Below are 15,064 nucleotides of genomic sequence, written 5' to 3'. Positions count from 1 at the left end.
GTGAAATTGTCTGTGCATGTGTTGATGTGAAGTCCCGATATGTGTGCGTGTTGTTCAGTATGTGTACTGATGTGTAAAAGTAGGGATGCACACGTGTTTCCAGGAGAAACAGCAGGATGCTCATACAGTATGCACCCCTCAGCTCACACCTGCTTTGGTGGAAAGTAGTAGGAGTTCCAAGAATGCCTAAGTAGCTCCAAAAAACTATATTTCCTCAAGGAATGGTGAGCAGGGTTGGGTGTTAGTGTTGGTGAAGGTCGGGGGCAGAGAAAAGAGGAGAGGAAATGGCGATTGATATCATGTTGCTACCTCCATTCCAGCCAGAAAAGTGCACTGCTCATATAGAGGCTTTCATTTTGTCATTAGTCTCTATCAGCGGCCGTCTGTTAGTGTTACTGTGTGTCAGAGAGCTATCTTTCTCCCTCTCCCTGGTTTGATGATGGAGAGGTAATTTGAGCTTTATGACAGTACGACTCTAATGATGAGGATGGGAGAGCTGAGAGCATGTGAAGGTGGGGAACGGTGAAAAATACTTTGTGTGTCCCTGTGTGTTTACATAGCAAAAGCACACATCTGTGCCTTTACTCTCTGTGTGTGTGTGTGTGTGTGTGTGTGTGTGTGTGTGTGTGTGTGTGTGTGTGTGTGTGTGTGTGTGTGTGTGTGTGTGTGTGTGTGTGTGTGTGTGTGTGTGTACACAAGTGGGATAGGGTCCAACTTCTACTGCTGTAGCCATCACTGAATGGGCTGTTAATGGAGAGTAATGAGGGAGTACTTCCATGGCAGATGTGCCCTCCCTGCAACTCTTTTTCACCCCGAGACTGTAAAGCTGACCCAAGCGAGACATCAGCAGGCAAGCAGCCGCTCCCTCGCTCTGATTAAAGCTATGCATGTGTTGCCGGAATTTCGACCGGGTTTGTTCGCTTTAAGTTTGCCCCGCGCCGGCGTACCCCAGGAAGTAAGAGTGAGTGTCATTTAGACATAGCACCTACAGTCACATTAAATGACAAAAGCCCTTGCGGTGTCACCAAAAATCAGTTTGAGGGTCATCTTCTTCACTGGAGTGTGAAATTATTTTAGCTCTCGGCTCATTATAGGATTTTAAAATGCATTATAGTTAGGGCTTTTATGGTGTGCCGCGGCATTAATTCAATTTGCTCCATTCACGCTTTCTTATTATCACGCTCAGTTCAAGCTACAGGGGGAGGAAGCTGCTGAGCATTGCTCCCCGGTCTTATCTTTAAAGGATATAAACTACACTACCCAGCTCAATCAGAGGCAGCCCGGACTGCTCCATCCCTTCATACAGTTTTCTGCTGTCTCCCCCTCTCCTTTTCTCCAAATGCTGCTTCCTGTGACGACCTCCATCTCTCTTTCCACCCTCCATACCTCTCACCATTTCCCTCTGAGTTGGTGATTGATGGCAGTTGTCCTGGGAGCCCTTTCAATATCTATCCATAGAAGCACATGCTATATAGGCAAGGGAACACAAACACACGCACGGTCAGGGACGCCAACACACACAGACACACACACACACAAAAAGTTAGACCAGGGCCAGGGAGAAGCAACAAGGGGAATCGTACAGGTTTAATGGGAAAACAGGCCACAGTGTGTGGGTAAGACAGCATTAATCTATCACTGAAACCAGAACCTGGGTCTGTGTTTGTTTAGCACACCAGAGGAGGGGAGCAGAGTCTTGGAAAACTCTATCACTGTCTGTTATTGTGCATAGGTATAATAATGTGTGGCATTATTGCAAATGTATTTCTGCAGAAGTACAGCAGATTAGTATGGAGCAGCAGACTCTGACAGTGTTTCTCCAATGTAAATGCTGCAGGCTTGCACAGAAAAACATTATCCATTGTCTGCTTACACACACATGTGCACACAACAGGCTAAACACTGCACTCCTCACATGCATTAAACTGTAACTCAGCATGTGACTGCCGCCTGGCTTATTGGTAATGGGGGAAGAGGAAGAGAGGATGAGGATAAAGTCCTCATTTAGATATCTAATCCAGTGAGCTGTCTGTCCTGTGTGCACCATCATCTCCCGTCATTAGCAGCAGGCCAGCAAGATTAAACAAGATCAATGTTTATCACCCACTGTGCACAAGAGAAACCAAGTGTTAAAGCTCCCCCACCTCATCACAATAAATCACAATATCTGCTATCAGAGCCACGTTCACAACATAAATCTATGATTATGTCTAACATATGTAGAAAAGACCAATATTAATCAACTTTAATGCCCCAAATCTGTGTTAATATTCACACATTCCCATTGGATAATCTCCTACTAATATTATTTTTTAAGAGCAATGCTCCATCAGTAGGATTTACTGTAAATATATGTTGGTCTCGCATTCAATCCAAATATTAAGTCAGGCTGAGTGACTCATTTGTAACTTTGAGCGAACGATTATTCACGGGGCTAACCGAACATTTAGGGGCAGATCCTCAATTTAGCGTTTGTCGCACGCAGCCATTTCTCCATCAGAGATATCCATCAAAACCAAGTAAATGCACATTTGAACAATTTATTTTTCAAATGACTGATTAAATAGCAGCTGTGTTGTCAGGGCAGAAAGGGCAGGCATAATTATGAGCCGATAACTTGTGAAAAATGGCATGACCTTAGCTCAGACTCTAAAAACGCTCATTATTATTTGTATTTGAGTAAAATGGGGTTACGATGGCTGCTGCAAACCCTGTGCACTCAGCTCCAGATCTTGATCTTTAATGTGTGGTAGTGGCTCGTGCCAATCTTTGTGTTGCCGTGGCGAGGCTGGCACTACTCACGACACTACGACATCCCTATCCCATCCTCCTCTGCACATCATCAGACTGTAGAGACCATATGGCCTGATTAGAACACAGAATTAAGCCATTCAATGTCGAGGCAGATCGAAAGAAAAGCCATGCACATTCACTGGTTCCGCTGACACTAATTGTTAGCCTGAAACAAAAAGTGAGAAACCCCCTCACACACGCTCCACCCACACTCACAAGTTTGGAACAGACATAACAGAAATGTAAAAATACAGATGACAAGAACATAACAAAAGCGTAGAATAAATAGTCAAAGCCAGATCATACAGCAGGCAGGAAGAAAAAAGGTATTTTGTATGTCCTCCTTTGTGGTGTCTGGCTACTGTTTGCATGTCTACCTACCTATATATCTCACTCTCACACACGAGTCAAATTGGAAAATATCCATATAACAGCCAATGTATGCTCTCTCCTGAATTCTCATCAGCCCTGAGAGGCACTAACATTTTTCTCCGCATCAAAAACACCTGCTCCTGTAATCAGCCGTCCTCTGGCTGTGATGGAGTTGTAGTCTGTCTCCCTGTTTCCCGGAATTGATTAAATAACTGAACCATGAGATGGACGCCATCTTCAAACACATTTTCTCATTTGAGCAGTAGTTCCTTCGCCTTCTACATATTCTTTCTGATCGCTAGTCAGACCAAAAAGTCTTGTTCTCATCTCTTCTGTTCTTTTTTTTCCTTCTGTATGGCAGTCATTTTCATCTTTTCAACAAAAGCCCCACTCACACTGTGCAAATTGGTGTCGCGCAATTACGGCAATTTCTGCCATTTGTGCACTTCCATGCAAAGCAAAGTTCATGGCATGTCAAAACATCTCACTAGGCAACTTGGCCGTCCATGTGATCTTTCCTTTTTTCTGCATTAAAAATCTCCTTGTTCACAGTTCACCCGGCAAAGCTTTGAAAGTTGTCTGTGTCATGCGTGTTTATCAGTGCCTTTTTGGCCCACCGAGAGCGGAGCTGCAGCCATTGTTATGCTCAGTTAATTGGACCTTTGGGTACAAAAGGTTGAGAAATTCAACACCAAATAGACAAATAAGCACAAGCATTGAAATCCCATGGCATGTCCCCGCGCTAGCTCCAATGTTCCCCTGCTCATTCCAGCGGTCTTGTCTGAAAGGCTGATTCATTAGAGTGCTTCAAGATGGTTCTATCAGCCCTCGGACTCAATCACACACCTACCTCTGTGCGAGTTTGTAAACTATCAGCAACAGTCTGTCACAGTGTGTTCTGCGACAAATAAATTGTAGTTTAAAGTGATGTTTTGTGACTGGGAGCAAAACAGCTCCTGGTTAATCAATAGCACAAAATCAATTCAGCTCTTCGGGGGAAAGTCACAAAGAGGCTATCCAGCATGCAAAAGGTGGAGCTGCGACAAAAGTTATAAATGGACACGGAGAATGGCAGGCGTTGAGGGGAGAGCCAACTGCTACACTGTGCTCATTAACAAATCCTAATTTAGCAGGAGGCAAAATTCCTGTCATCAAACTCCTCAAACCTTAACAAATCATTATTATTAGATAAAACCAAAACTTCTCAGCTGTTGATTGGTAAATGTGCAAATGTTCTTCATTTATCACACAGGCAGGCATTCTGGGGATCTGTGCAGCTTGAGGTCAGCAAGACATTTACCTGACAGCGGCTGACTCTGTGCAGTGTCTGGGGTTGACAATGTCTGGTAATGGGCATCAATAATGCAGACCCTCGGCCAGATAAAAACTCCCTGCCGCCATGACTGTCCTCACAACACTGCAGCACTCAAAACTCCCACCGCACACACCGCGCTGGTCTAATTTATGTGGGTCGACTGTTTTCATTGCAGGCTTCTGCTGTAATGAGATATATGCACTGCTTGTGTAAACAGTATGACAGACATATTCACACCTCTTGGGCTCTATAATTATGTTTTTTCACAATTTAAGCCAACGCATGATGCCCTGACATAAGCATATACGCATAAATAACTTCTTCACTGTTGCAGTTGCTCTGCTAGTCTTTGCCAATTGGATCTGTCGCGGGGTCGATGCTGACCTTAAGCAGCTGTCTCTGTCTTTGTCATTATGTCATGATAAAATGTGGTGCTCATGCTATTAGTTATATTCATTAAGGCATGGCAGGTCTTCAAACCAAACAAAAGTTTTAGTGCCACAGATCTCCCTGCCAAGTGTCCTTCAAAGAAAGAGAACAGCATCAGTCAGCAAATGCTCCGCAATGACACGTTTAAGTGGAAGTGACCTCTAGGAATAATGACTCCTGTCAGTCAGAAAGGTATTCTGGAGCCGCAACATCCGAAAAAGGTAGGGGGTCAGGGTGTGGGAAGAGTCATCAACATCTCGGCTTTTGTATTACCCTTCGTTTACTTTCCGGGTTTTTTGTAGTTGCTATCATTTTAATCCTAATGTCATCACAGCCAAGTCATGTGTGTGTCTTCACCTAACAAACTGTTAACCACACCCTTGTCATATCATAACAATTATTTCTTTTTCAACATTGATTTTAAACAGTTTTATGAGGCACAGAAAGAGTGCATCTTTATTTGATATGTTCATCTTGATATTTCGGAAGTTCTCATATTATGGAAGTCTATACCACAATTGTTTGAGTAGCATTCATCGCGTAATCTAGGTTGACTATGGTTATCTTACGGTTCGTTGTCTGTCTGTCATAAAGTGATACAAGATAAGATGTTAAATATATAAATAAAGATTATAAAGACATAAGATATACCTAAGGAAATAGTTCCTGAAAAGAGTGCATGGCCCAAACAGGTCTGGGAAGTGATGAAGCAGCTATTAAGTTTACAGGTTTGAATTAGAACTTTTTTTTTTGACACTGCACCATGTGTTATATTTAAGTGTTGGATGTTGCCGGATCATCACCTGACTTGATGCTGTCATTTATTCTAATATCAACCAGAGACTGTATATATAAATAGAATTAGATATATATAGATATTAACCCTTCTTCAGTTCCCCCTGCCTCCTTTGAGTACACCGGGTCTTCATATGATATTAATTGGCCCACAAGGTACGTTGCAGACTAAGTGGCCTTAGGAAAACCACCATTAAAGGAAATAACAAACAAAATATGTTGCCGGTTATTTAAAAGCCTTGTTAAAGAGTCCCTGGCCCCTTGTTACCTATCATAACAGTGTTCCGGGTTGAGAAAACACAATATTCTGTCTTTCTATGTCTCTATCTTCTGCTTTCTCTGTCCACGTCATTCCAAAGGTCAGGTCGTATTTTTCTCCACATCCTCCCTCCATTTGCCCCCGAACAATCTTCAGACAAACACCCGCACACCCTGCCCTTTTCACCACTGTACAGTAGTGTATTTTCTCCCACCCCTTCTGTGCCCAGTAGCCTTCCTCTCCATACAGACTGGAGTACATGCGCACCTCATTCCCCTGCTGCCACCCCAATAGCTTCTCACACCTGCCCTCTAACCATCTGACAATTATGTTGCGCTAGGCTGACCTCTCATCAGCGGTACACAACTCCCAGCCTCTGATCTGGCTGCCCTTTACTTATCTTCAGTAAAGCTTATAGGCACAGGGGGAAAACAATCTCGCACAGACATGCTTTTATACAACCCTCCCATCGTATTCTGCCTACATCTTTTCCCCCGTCTTTCTCATTCCTCTACTGGTTTCTCACCTTTGCCTCGGTTAACCTTTGTGATCTTAAAGCCACGCTCTGTGGCGGTGCCCCCAGCATTACAGCTTGTCCTGACCTTTCTCTGCCCGTGATAGAAGTGCCTTGTTCCCACTTTAAATATCTCTCCACACATGGAAACTACTTTTCCTTCCTCCCTTCCTGGCTTGCTCTTGTTCTCTGCACTTAATCCCATCTTTTTTTGTTTAAACTGTGACACACACTAGGGCTGCACGATATATCGCGTCGTGACGATAATCGCGATATGCGCATGCGAGATATTCACTTCGCGTGGACGTGTGATTTCCTTACTTTAAAAAAAAAAAAAGGACTTGCGATATTAAGTAGGCAAATTAACTCAAACACGTCATGTTACAATTATTTTGCTGCTTGCTACAAAAGGAAAACTTCCGCGGCTCTCCTGTCAGGGGTACTTGAGTGAGGGACATGCAGGCTCTGCATGCAAAGGAAACCACCAATCACAATCAAATCTCCAAAGCAAACGGACCGGGAGGTTAAAGGTAAAAACACTGAATAAAGTAGTTTCATGTGTTTCTCCAGGGCAGTTTGGCGCTGCTAACCGAGCTAGCTCAGCTTGTTGCTCTGATAACTTAAGATTCAGACGTCCGTGACTAAAATCCTTCATCCGGTTAAATATAGTTTAAAAAAAACAAACATTGTATAGCATTAAAGTTCAAGAAAGGATGGTTTGCGGGGAAAAAAATTGTCTTTTCTTCAATTCCTGTATGTTTTCATATCGCAATATATATCGCAGAGGGAAAACAAATCGCAATGTCAGTTTTTTCCAATATCGTGCAGCCCTAACACACACACACACACACACACACTCCTATTCATTCCTATCTGGCATCAGATACATGCAAGGACTATAGAGAAGAGAGGACTGCAGGGATGTTGCTGAGACACATCCGTTTATCTGAGAGACCAGTGAGCAGAAATCAAATGCTGCCGGCATGTTACAGCTTCACAGCATGTTGTGAGGCAACAAATCTGAGGATCTCTGCTGCGAGGTATGAGGATACTGAAAGGACAATCATAACAGTTAACAGGCTGAAACACAAACCCATTTACACGATTAGATTTGTACATGGTGGGGACGAAATGCTCACATATATGCACAGCCACCACACACGCTTACAATCACACACACACATTATAAAGCATAATCATCACGGGCAATTTTTACTAAATTGAATAAATGCAGGCAGCTTTTTGTGAAATTGTTTCTCGACTTAAACAAACAGCCTCACAGTCACAAATTACAAACAAAAATGAGATCGGGTCTATTCTCAATTCATTTCACATCGCAAGGGGAATATGCAAATATAGTGTTGGGGGGGGGCGGTGTAGTAAGGAAAGGGAAATTGGATTAAAGACAGCATGAGGCAAGATGTTGACTATGAGACGCAGATAGTAAAAGAAGGAGCATGGAGAGAGAGCAGAATAAGGTTGCCTGGTGAATCAGACCTAGAAGCGGTGATTACCACAGGCTGAATGCCACCCTGCCCACGGACACCTAAAGGAGAGAAAGAAACCACTCCACTAGCCCCCACTCCACCTCACAAAGGACTGCAACGCTGGTTCAATACTCCTCTTAAACCGTCAAATATCATTAACAGATTCCTACTCAGGTGTGGAGAAAAGGATTCTTCTGGTGGGACAAACCAAAAGCAAAGGAAGAGAAAAAAAACTCCACCAATACAAATCTAAACTGACATCCTCTGTGGGCAAACAGAAATCCTTTACAGGAAGAGCTGCAGAGGTCCCTCACTCTCTCTCCTCAAAACAACACCACATAACCAGTTTCTGTGAGTCATGGCCTACTTCCATTACTGTTACCTCTTCTGTTCTTCTTACACTGCTGGTTTGATACACTGGAGCTATGAAGAAAATCTCAATTCATTGTTTTCTCCGGGGATTATTGGTGCACTGAATATAGTTTAGAAGGTAAATATTTCTCCGACATTAGCAGGGGACCTAGTCAAGGAGAAGGGAGGAATATCAAGGGGCCCTGAGAAAGAACAGACTCCTCAGGAAAACAAGGTGAAGCTACTGTATGCTAAATCTGATGCATCGGGAGGGCTGATTCAGATTTACACAGCACAGTTCTCCTGGCGTAATAATTCACAATAAGAATAGTATTGCATGCTATAGAGCATTTTGAAACAAAATAACAAATAGCCTATCAATCAAATTCATCTTTGTATTTGTTCATCGTGTGTTTTGTCTCTTTTTATGAAAATTAATAACTTTCATTAATGAGTCTCTATTATGCTCGCGATCAAATATATTGTACGTGATAAGGGGGCCGGACATCTCTAAGCGGTTGACCAATCACAATAAAGCCGGCCAGCTAACCAATCACAGCAGACTGGGCTCTGGTTTCAGACAGAGGGTGAAAAGAGGTGCTGCAGTACAGGCAGTATGAGAAAGGTAAAGACCACTTTGGACATTAAAGCATGTCACTGTATAGAAACTAAATACAAATATGAAACTGAAAATAAGCATAATAGGGCCCCTTTAACTTGATATCCTTTCCTTCGATAGGAAGGTGATTTAAATATCACAATTACTGTCAATATATATTTCAACATCCATAAATCAGAGTGACAGGAACAGCGTGATAACTTTTCAGGTGATCCTTCAATACTGTCAATGCATGCAGACTTTCACCACCTCTTAAAATATCTGCTGCCTAAAAATAATGGTTTATAAATAAACTCTGACCATAAGTTACAAAACATAATTGTTCTTATTTCATTTATTCATTGGAGTGTGGTAATTATTAAAAGAAAAGAAATGAACTGAAAATGTTATTTTTTTCTTTTTGCAAAGGAGAAGTAATTCCTTACTTTGCGGGTGTAATTAAAAAGTGGCGTAATGGATCACAGCGTGGTGAATATGTAATATAAGAACTATTACTCCAGAAATTAGAATAATCCTAAACTGGTTAGGCAATGTCACTGTTCACACTGATCGGGCATATGTGATTTATGTTGCATGATCACATTAAGAGGGTTGATTTCTGCAGAATATGACAATCAAGACCATGATTAATTAAATCAGATATGAGCAGATATATTAAATTGTCTTAATTAAATCCATGACTATGAGAAGCAACCGTATGTTGGTGCATGTAGGCCTATCTGTCTTTTTAAAAATGGATGGAAATTCTTCAAAGCTGTCATGACAGTAAATTGGCGTACTTAGCACATAACAACCTCATTATTCAAAATGTATTCCAAAAAAACCTTTTGAAATTGGTTTTGATTAACACAACAGAGTACAAAGACATGTAAGTGTTCAAACAAGTCACTTCTTAGAGCCCCGGGGGGGGGGGGGGAGTTTTTGGTAAGCACATTTTCTTTTAGGTAAGTATGTCAACGCGGGTGGACTCATACTGAGAGTAATCCAGTACAGCTGTTCCATCTCCCCCTTATCTGCAGCGTGTCAGAATAATTTATCCGAGATATCTAAGTGTCGAACTAGACTTTTTAATCTCCATTTGAAAAGCACAAATAACCGCTCTTCTGATGGCTCTCCTCATAACACTGTACGCACTGGAAAGTTATTAACATAAGAAAGCCTCGCACCAGTCTGATTAGCATTTCATTCTCACATTAACCAGCTAATGAATACACACATTTAGCCAATCTACATTCACCAGTTAATACCCACATGTGCTCTTTCCCCCCAACAGACTGCAACAAACATGTTTGCATTCTTGGAATGATCCAAGGCACTAAACATTAAGCAGTGAACCCTGTTAGAAGATAATAAATAAAGTCAACGTCTACATACAAAGCAGGAAGATATAGCTTTGTGGCAATTGTGGTAGTTGTAATAGAAATGTTGCTCAATAGATGGAAGATCAATAATCAGGGGTGCACATAAGTGGTACGCAGGTACGCATGCGCGGCAACAATCTGAAATGCGTACCGTCACTTTTGTCACAAAGCGCATTTGCGTACCGACGTACTTGTGAAGCTTTTCCTGAAGTTAGATCACCGGACGACAGAGTCGGTTTCCGTGTGCACAGACAGGGCTGCTGTTAACGTCGGTCTGTACAGCTGACATTCGCGATACAGAGGGCTTCATGGGAATTTTGAGGGGAGCCAGAAGTTGGAGTACCAAACACTGACTCCAGGTACTCATCTGAGTACCTCACTGAGAAAGTTGTGTGCACCCCTGTCAATAATGCAATATGCGCATGCAATTAACTCAAACATGTCATGCTACAACTTTGTTGCTGACTCACATAAAGATGTATTTTCAAGATAAGTCTATCAGAGAGAACATATTTTACTATAATTGATGGGTTTTTGGATACACTGAGTGTGTGGCTAGTGAGTGACATGCACAGCAAACGGCCTACAGCAATTATTCCTGATCAAACAACCAAAGCATGCCTTCCAGTCGTCCAACAATAACTGAAAATGGGTGAGGAACAGCAGAAAGAAACCAAAGATATTTCTTTGGGTAATATATATGGATATTTTTCTCTTATACAGGAAATATGTTGTCCAAAAACAGGTACTTTGTCATTATCGTGTGAGATTTCCTGTATTTATACATATCCAAATATATATAGGAAAAAAATGCTTTGTAATGTCAGTTGTTTCCATTTTAGGCCTTTGCAGCCCTTAACACAAGTATGGGAAGCTGCAATTTTAGTGTTGAAAAAGAGGAGGATCAGAAGTAAGATTTTTAGAAAGTTAGAAAGCAATCGACGTTATGCACATGGTGTTGTAAAAATGAAAGGCAACAATTCAGTAGAATACCTACAATGATGATGCAATAAAAATAAAAACCTGAACCTGTCTCTGGGCTCTGGGACGTTTATTTGATCTCTACTGGTTTTCGCGGCCAAGTTATTCATGCTGTGGCTCTGGATTGTGGAGGGTGCCCATTATTTTGTCCAGCTCTATATACATACATACTGTTATGGTGGGCACTGAATGCTGCTGAATTGAATGTTCTTTGAACTGCTGGCAGACTGCTTTCTGTTTGACATTCAGCAGGTGACTGTCAGCAGCACGGACAGCTCTGTGCTACGGAGAGTCCACAAAAGGGGAAATAAGTTGAGGCGATGCAACACATGGGGCATTATTAAAACTGTTGTTATTGTACCTGGGATGAATTTGAGTATGGCAGTCTCATACTTGCATACAAACAAACCTTCAACACACGACAAAAAGCATATTTTTCTCTTTCTGTCTACGCCTTTATCTGTGAGACAGACCATTGCAACGCCAAGGCCAAATCACATCCAAAGGTAAGAAGCAAATTCACTTGGGAGATTAGGTCCAATCTCCAGAAATGGAAAATAAAGAACCCGAGCTAAAATGGACTCCTTTGCTCAGAGAGGTGTATGCGGGAATTGGGTATGAGACAAGAAGAAGAAAGGCCTGTCCTCTCGCACTCCCAGATGTAAGGATTCTGTCAGAAAAGCGGTAGTCACAGGATAAAGGACATGCCATGCCTTTGATCAGGAGAGGAGAGCTACGCACGCAGGTGAGTGAGGTAAAATGGAGGGAGGTATCTAAATATCTATCAGACTCGAGCAGCTTATTAAAGGTACCCAACTGTGCATTAAAGGAAAAACCCGACAGAATTCGGACTATTTTTGCTCCCTCTAAAAAAACCTCCACACGCCCCATCGCAAGAATGTGGCCCAATCAGGCGTGCAATTACAATCTAGAACATGCTGTGCAATGTAACAGCAGCAGGCAATTCAATTGAAAACTGCACACACTGTTTCCCGCACACCGTGCAGCTCAATTACAAAGCAAATAATTTCGATTCCTTGTTTTTGTTTTCCTGGTTGTTCTTTTTTTGGGAGTCTAACTTTTCGGAGGGAGAACAACAAAACTTGAGCAACTGATACAACACTGGTTTCATCTCTCCTGCAAGAATTGGAGAGGTTGTCTGACTGTGGCGGTGCTACACATCAAATCCCTGGGACTAGAGCGTGAATGAGAAGAGGATTAGAGGGGTAATGCTGGCAGATGAGAGGGAGCGAGGGTCGCAGTGGTTTGCCACTCTGCAAGGATTAGCTCTGAAAACGAGTTCACAGTCACAAACTCTGTCAATCAAGGATACCTAACCAGTTCACAAAGGCCCTTCAACGTAAACAGAGGGAAAACAATCTCCCCCCTGCTACAAATGAGCTTGTAATGTCTGATCACAAGAAATATGTCATGCATATCATAATAAATTGGTAGAATATTTCGAAATGTAAAAAAAAAAAATCATCATTGTTGGTATGTGTCTGGATGTATGATAATAAGGCACACCTGTGGAATGAGCTGCAGCTACACTGAGCCCTGTATGGATATGATGGAGGCCTGTAAAGGGCCACTGATGAAGGGCCAGATGGCAGCACAAACACATATGGAATATGTGCAGCAGGGCCATTTAAAATAGGGCATCATCCTCACAATGCAAATAATTCCTGGGGCGCGGGAAGGAACGTGAGGGGGGAGGGGGGGGGGGGGTGTTGCACAGCATCACTTAAGTGCGGATTAATGTAGGAATATTCTACACACCTCGTTTGTCCTGAATCTTAACAGTGAGCTCCAGAACAGGCTCTGTCTCCCTATCCAGCCTGCTGCTGATCGTGATATCTCCACTGTCTCGCCCCACGGCCACCGGGGAGCTCTCTGACTCCGGGAAAACCAACTCGTAGGCGGCTGACGGAAACCTGCTGGGGCTCAGGCTCGTTATGACCGAGCCGACGCTGGCGTCTTCCGACACGTTGAGGGAAACCACCGTGCCCGGGTCAAGCAAAGCCCTCGGCCACCGTGCCCCCCTTCCTGACCCCGTTAATTCAGCAGGACGCGTGGCCCACCTATGTGGAGATATAGTAACCAAAACACCTTTACTGGTCAGAGGGGGCCACCCGTGGTCTCTGGCGAAAACATAGAATTTGACTTTAGAGGGGAGCCCCAGGATTGAGTCAACCAGCAAAACTTCCCCTGTTTTCGGGACAACATAGAAACTGCCATTGTTGGGCACGGACATGTATGTTAACTCTGCGTTGTTGCCGCTGTCTGCGTCCACAGCCTGGAGCCTGTAAACCACACTACGGAGAGCAGTGGTGTCGTCTAAAGTTATGTGCACGGTGTCTGCACTGCGAAAAGTCGGTTCGTGATCGTTTGTGTCCAAAACGTCCACTTTTACCGTGGCAACCAGGGAGACGACAGACTCCGAGACGCACGTCTGGCAACAAACCCCGACGCTCAGCAGGTATTCTGAGCGAGCCTCTCTGTCTAAAACCCGGGAAGTTTTTAGCAATATATTCCCCCGCTTGTGGTGGGCAAAGGCGCGGAAATCTTCGCTGCCGTTGCCGTACAGTTTGAAGTGCATCCCGGAGACTGGGCACCATTTTTGCGCGTTGATGCGCCTCACCGGAATGCTCAGTCCGTTCACTTTGGAAGCAGTCGGGGAGTTCTCAAAAACATGCCCGTGAAAGAAAGGCAGCCGCTCCTGCGTTTGAAATCCAGCAGCCGGTTTTAGAAGGCAGCATAAAAAGATACCCCAAATCATGTTGGTGGCAAGTTATGTACCTCCAAGCGACAGAGAGGGGTTAACAAAGAAAGCATTACAAAAGATAAGAGAAACACTTGAGAAACATATCCGTCATAGTTATCCTCATTATGATCCTTCCCGGATAGCCCTCTCAACTTAGAGCCCTTTCATCCTGAGAGATCCGTCTCTGGGCTCCATGCAGCTCGGCCGCGTGCAGGCAGTCCTCGCGCTGCAGGCAGTGGGGCTTGTGTTCGGATCCAGCGATCAGCACCAGAGCACCGGACAGCGCCAAGCGCGGGGGCGTGGCGGCGCACAGTGGACGGAGCTCCTCGGTGAACCCCACCCTGTGAGCTGGTCAGGAGGGTCCCTGCCTCAAAGCTGTTCGCGCCCGGTTGAGCCTGCAGTGCACGCACGCAGCAGGAGCATCCCCAGCTGTATGACACAAATCCGCTCTCAGCTTGGAGTGTTGATAGAGTGAAAATCACTCATCCTTCCTGTCAGGGAAAGCCGAGTAAACACACATCCCTCCTTTTAACACTGTCCAAAAACTAATACTGGCTCCAGTGAAGCAGTTGGGGCTGCCTTGCTCAAGAACACTTTGACAGCTGTTGTTGAAAGAGGAATCACTCATGCACTGCACTCATCTTCCTCCTGTCTGTCTGACAAACTGATTCCATGACCTGAATTCCCCTTTGAACTGGAGGATGAAGCTTCTTCAATGCACTGCATTCCTGCAAAACAGATCTGCACACAATATTTACAGCTTGAAGAAAAAAAACAGGGTAATGCATCAATATAAATGATATTGCTGTTGCGTCAGAATAAGACAGCCAATGATGCACAGCTTCTTACGTCTTTGCAAACCAAAGTTCACAGAAACATCTTCACCCTGATTGCTCTCCCCTCCGTCTGCCTGTCTAGAACCAAGAGCACTCTAAACCTAATCTGTAGGTGTCTGCTGCTAATTTCCGCCAACTGCACACTTCTAATTCCCCTCACTTCTCTGACAAGTCAGGAGACTAAATAT

General features: G+C 43.7%; 1 protein-coding gene across 1 annotated transcript in view; it reads right to left on the bottom strand.

Moving 5' to 3' along the window:
• The window catches only part of LOC104949275 (neural-cadherin-like), a gene marked incomplete at its 3' end in the record, with an annotated part of 64,198 nt that extends 50,143 nt beyond the window's left edge, over positions 1-14,055 (bottom strand). The window contains exon 1 of the mRNA XM_010775609.1: positions 13,056-14,055. Coding sequence (XP_010773911.1) covers positions 13,056-14,055 — 1,000 coding nt within the window. The remainder of the gene's footprint in view (positions 1-13,055) is intronic.
• Between the last annotated feature and the right edge of the window lie 1,009 nt (positions 14,056-15,064).

Source organism: Notothenia coriiceps, unplaced genomic scaffold, assembly GCF_000735185.1.
Source record: "Notothenia coriiceps isolate Sejong01 unplaced genomic scaffold, NC01 NC01_scaffold00015822, whole genome shotgun sequence".
Lineage (NCBI taxonomy): Eukaryota > Metazoa > Chordata > Actinopteri > Perciformes > Nototheniidae > Notothenia > Notothenia coriiceps.
Note: the sequence above shows the minus strand (reverse complement) of the source record. Positions and strands in the feature narration are given on the sequence as shown.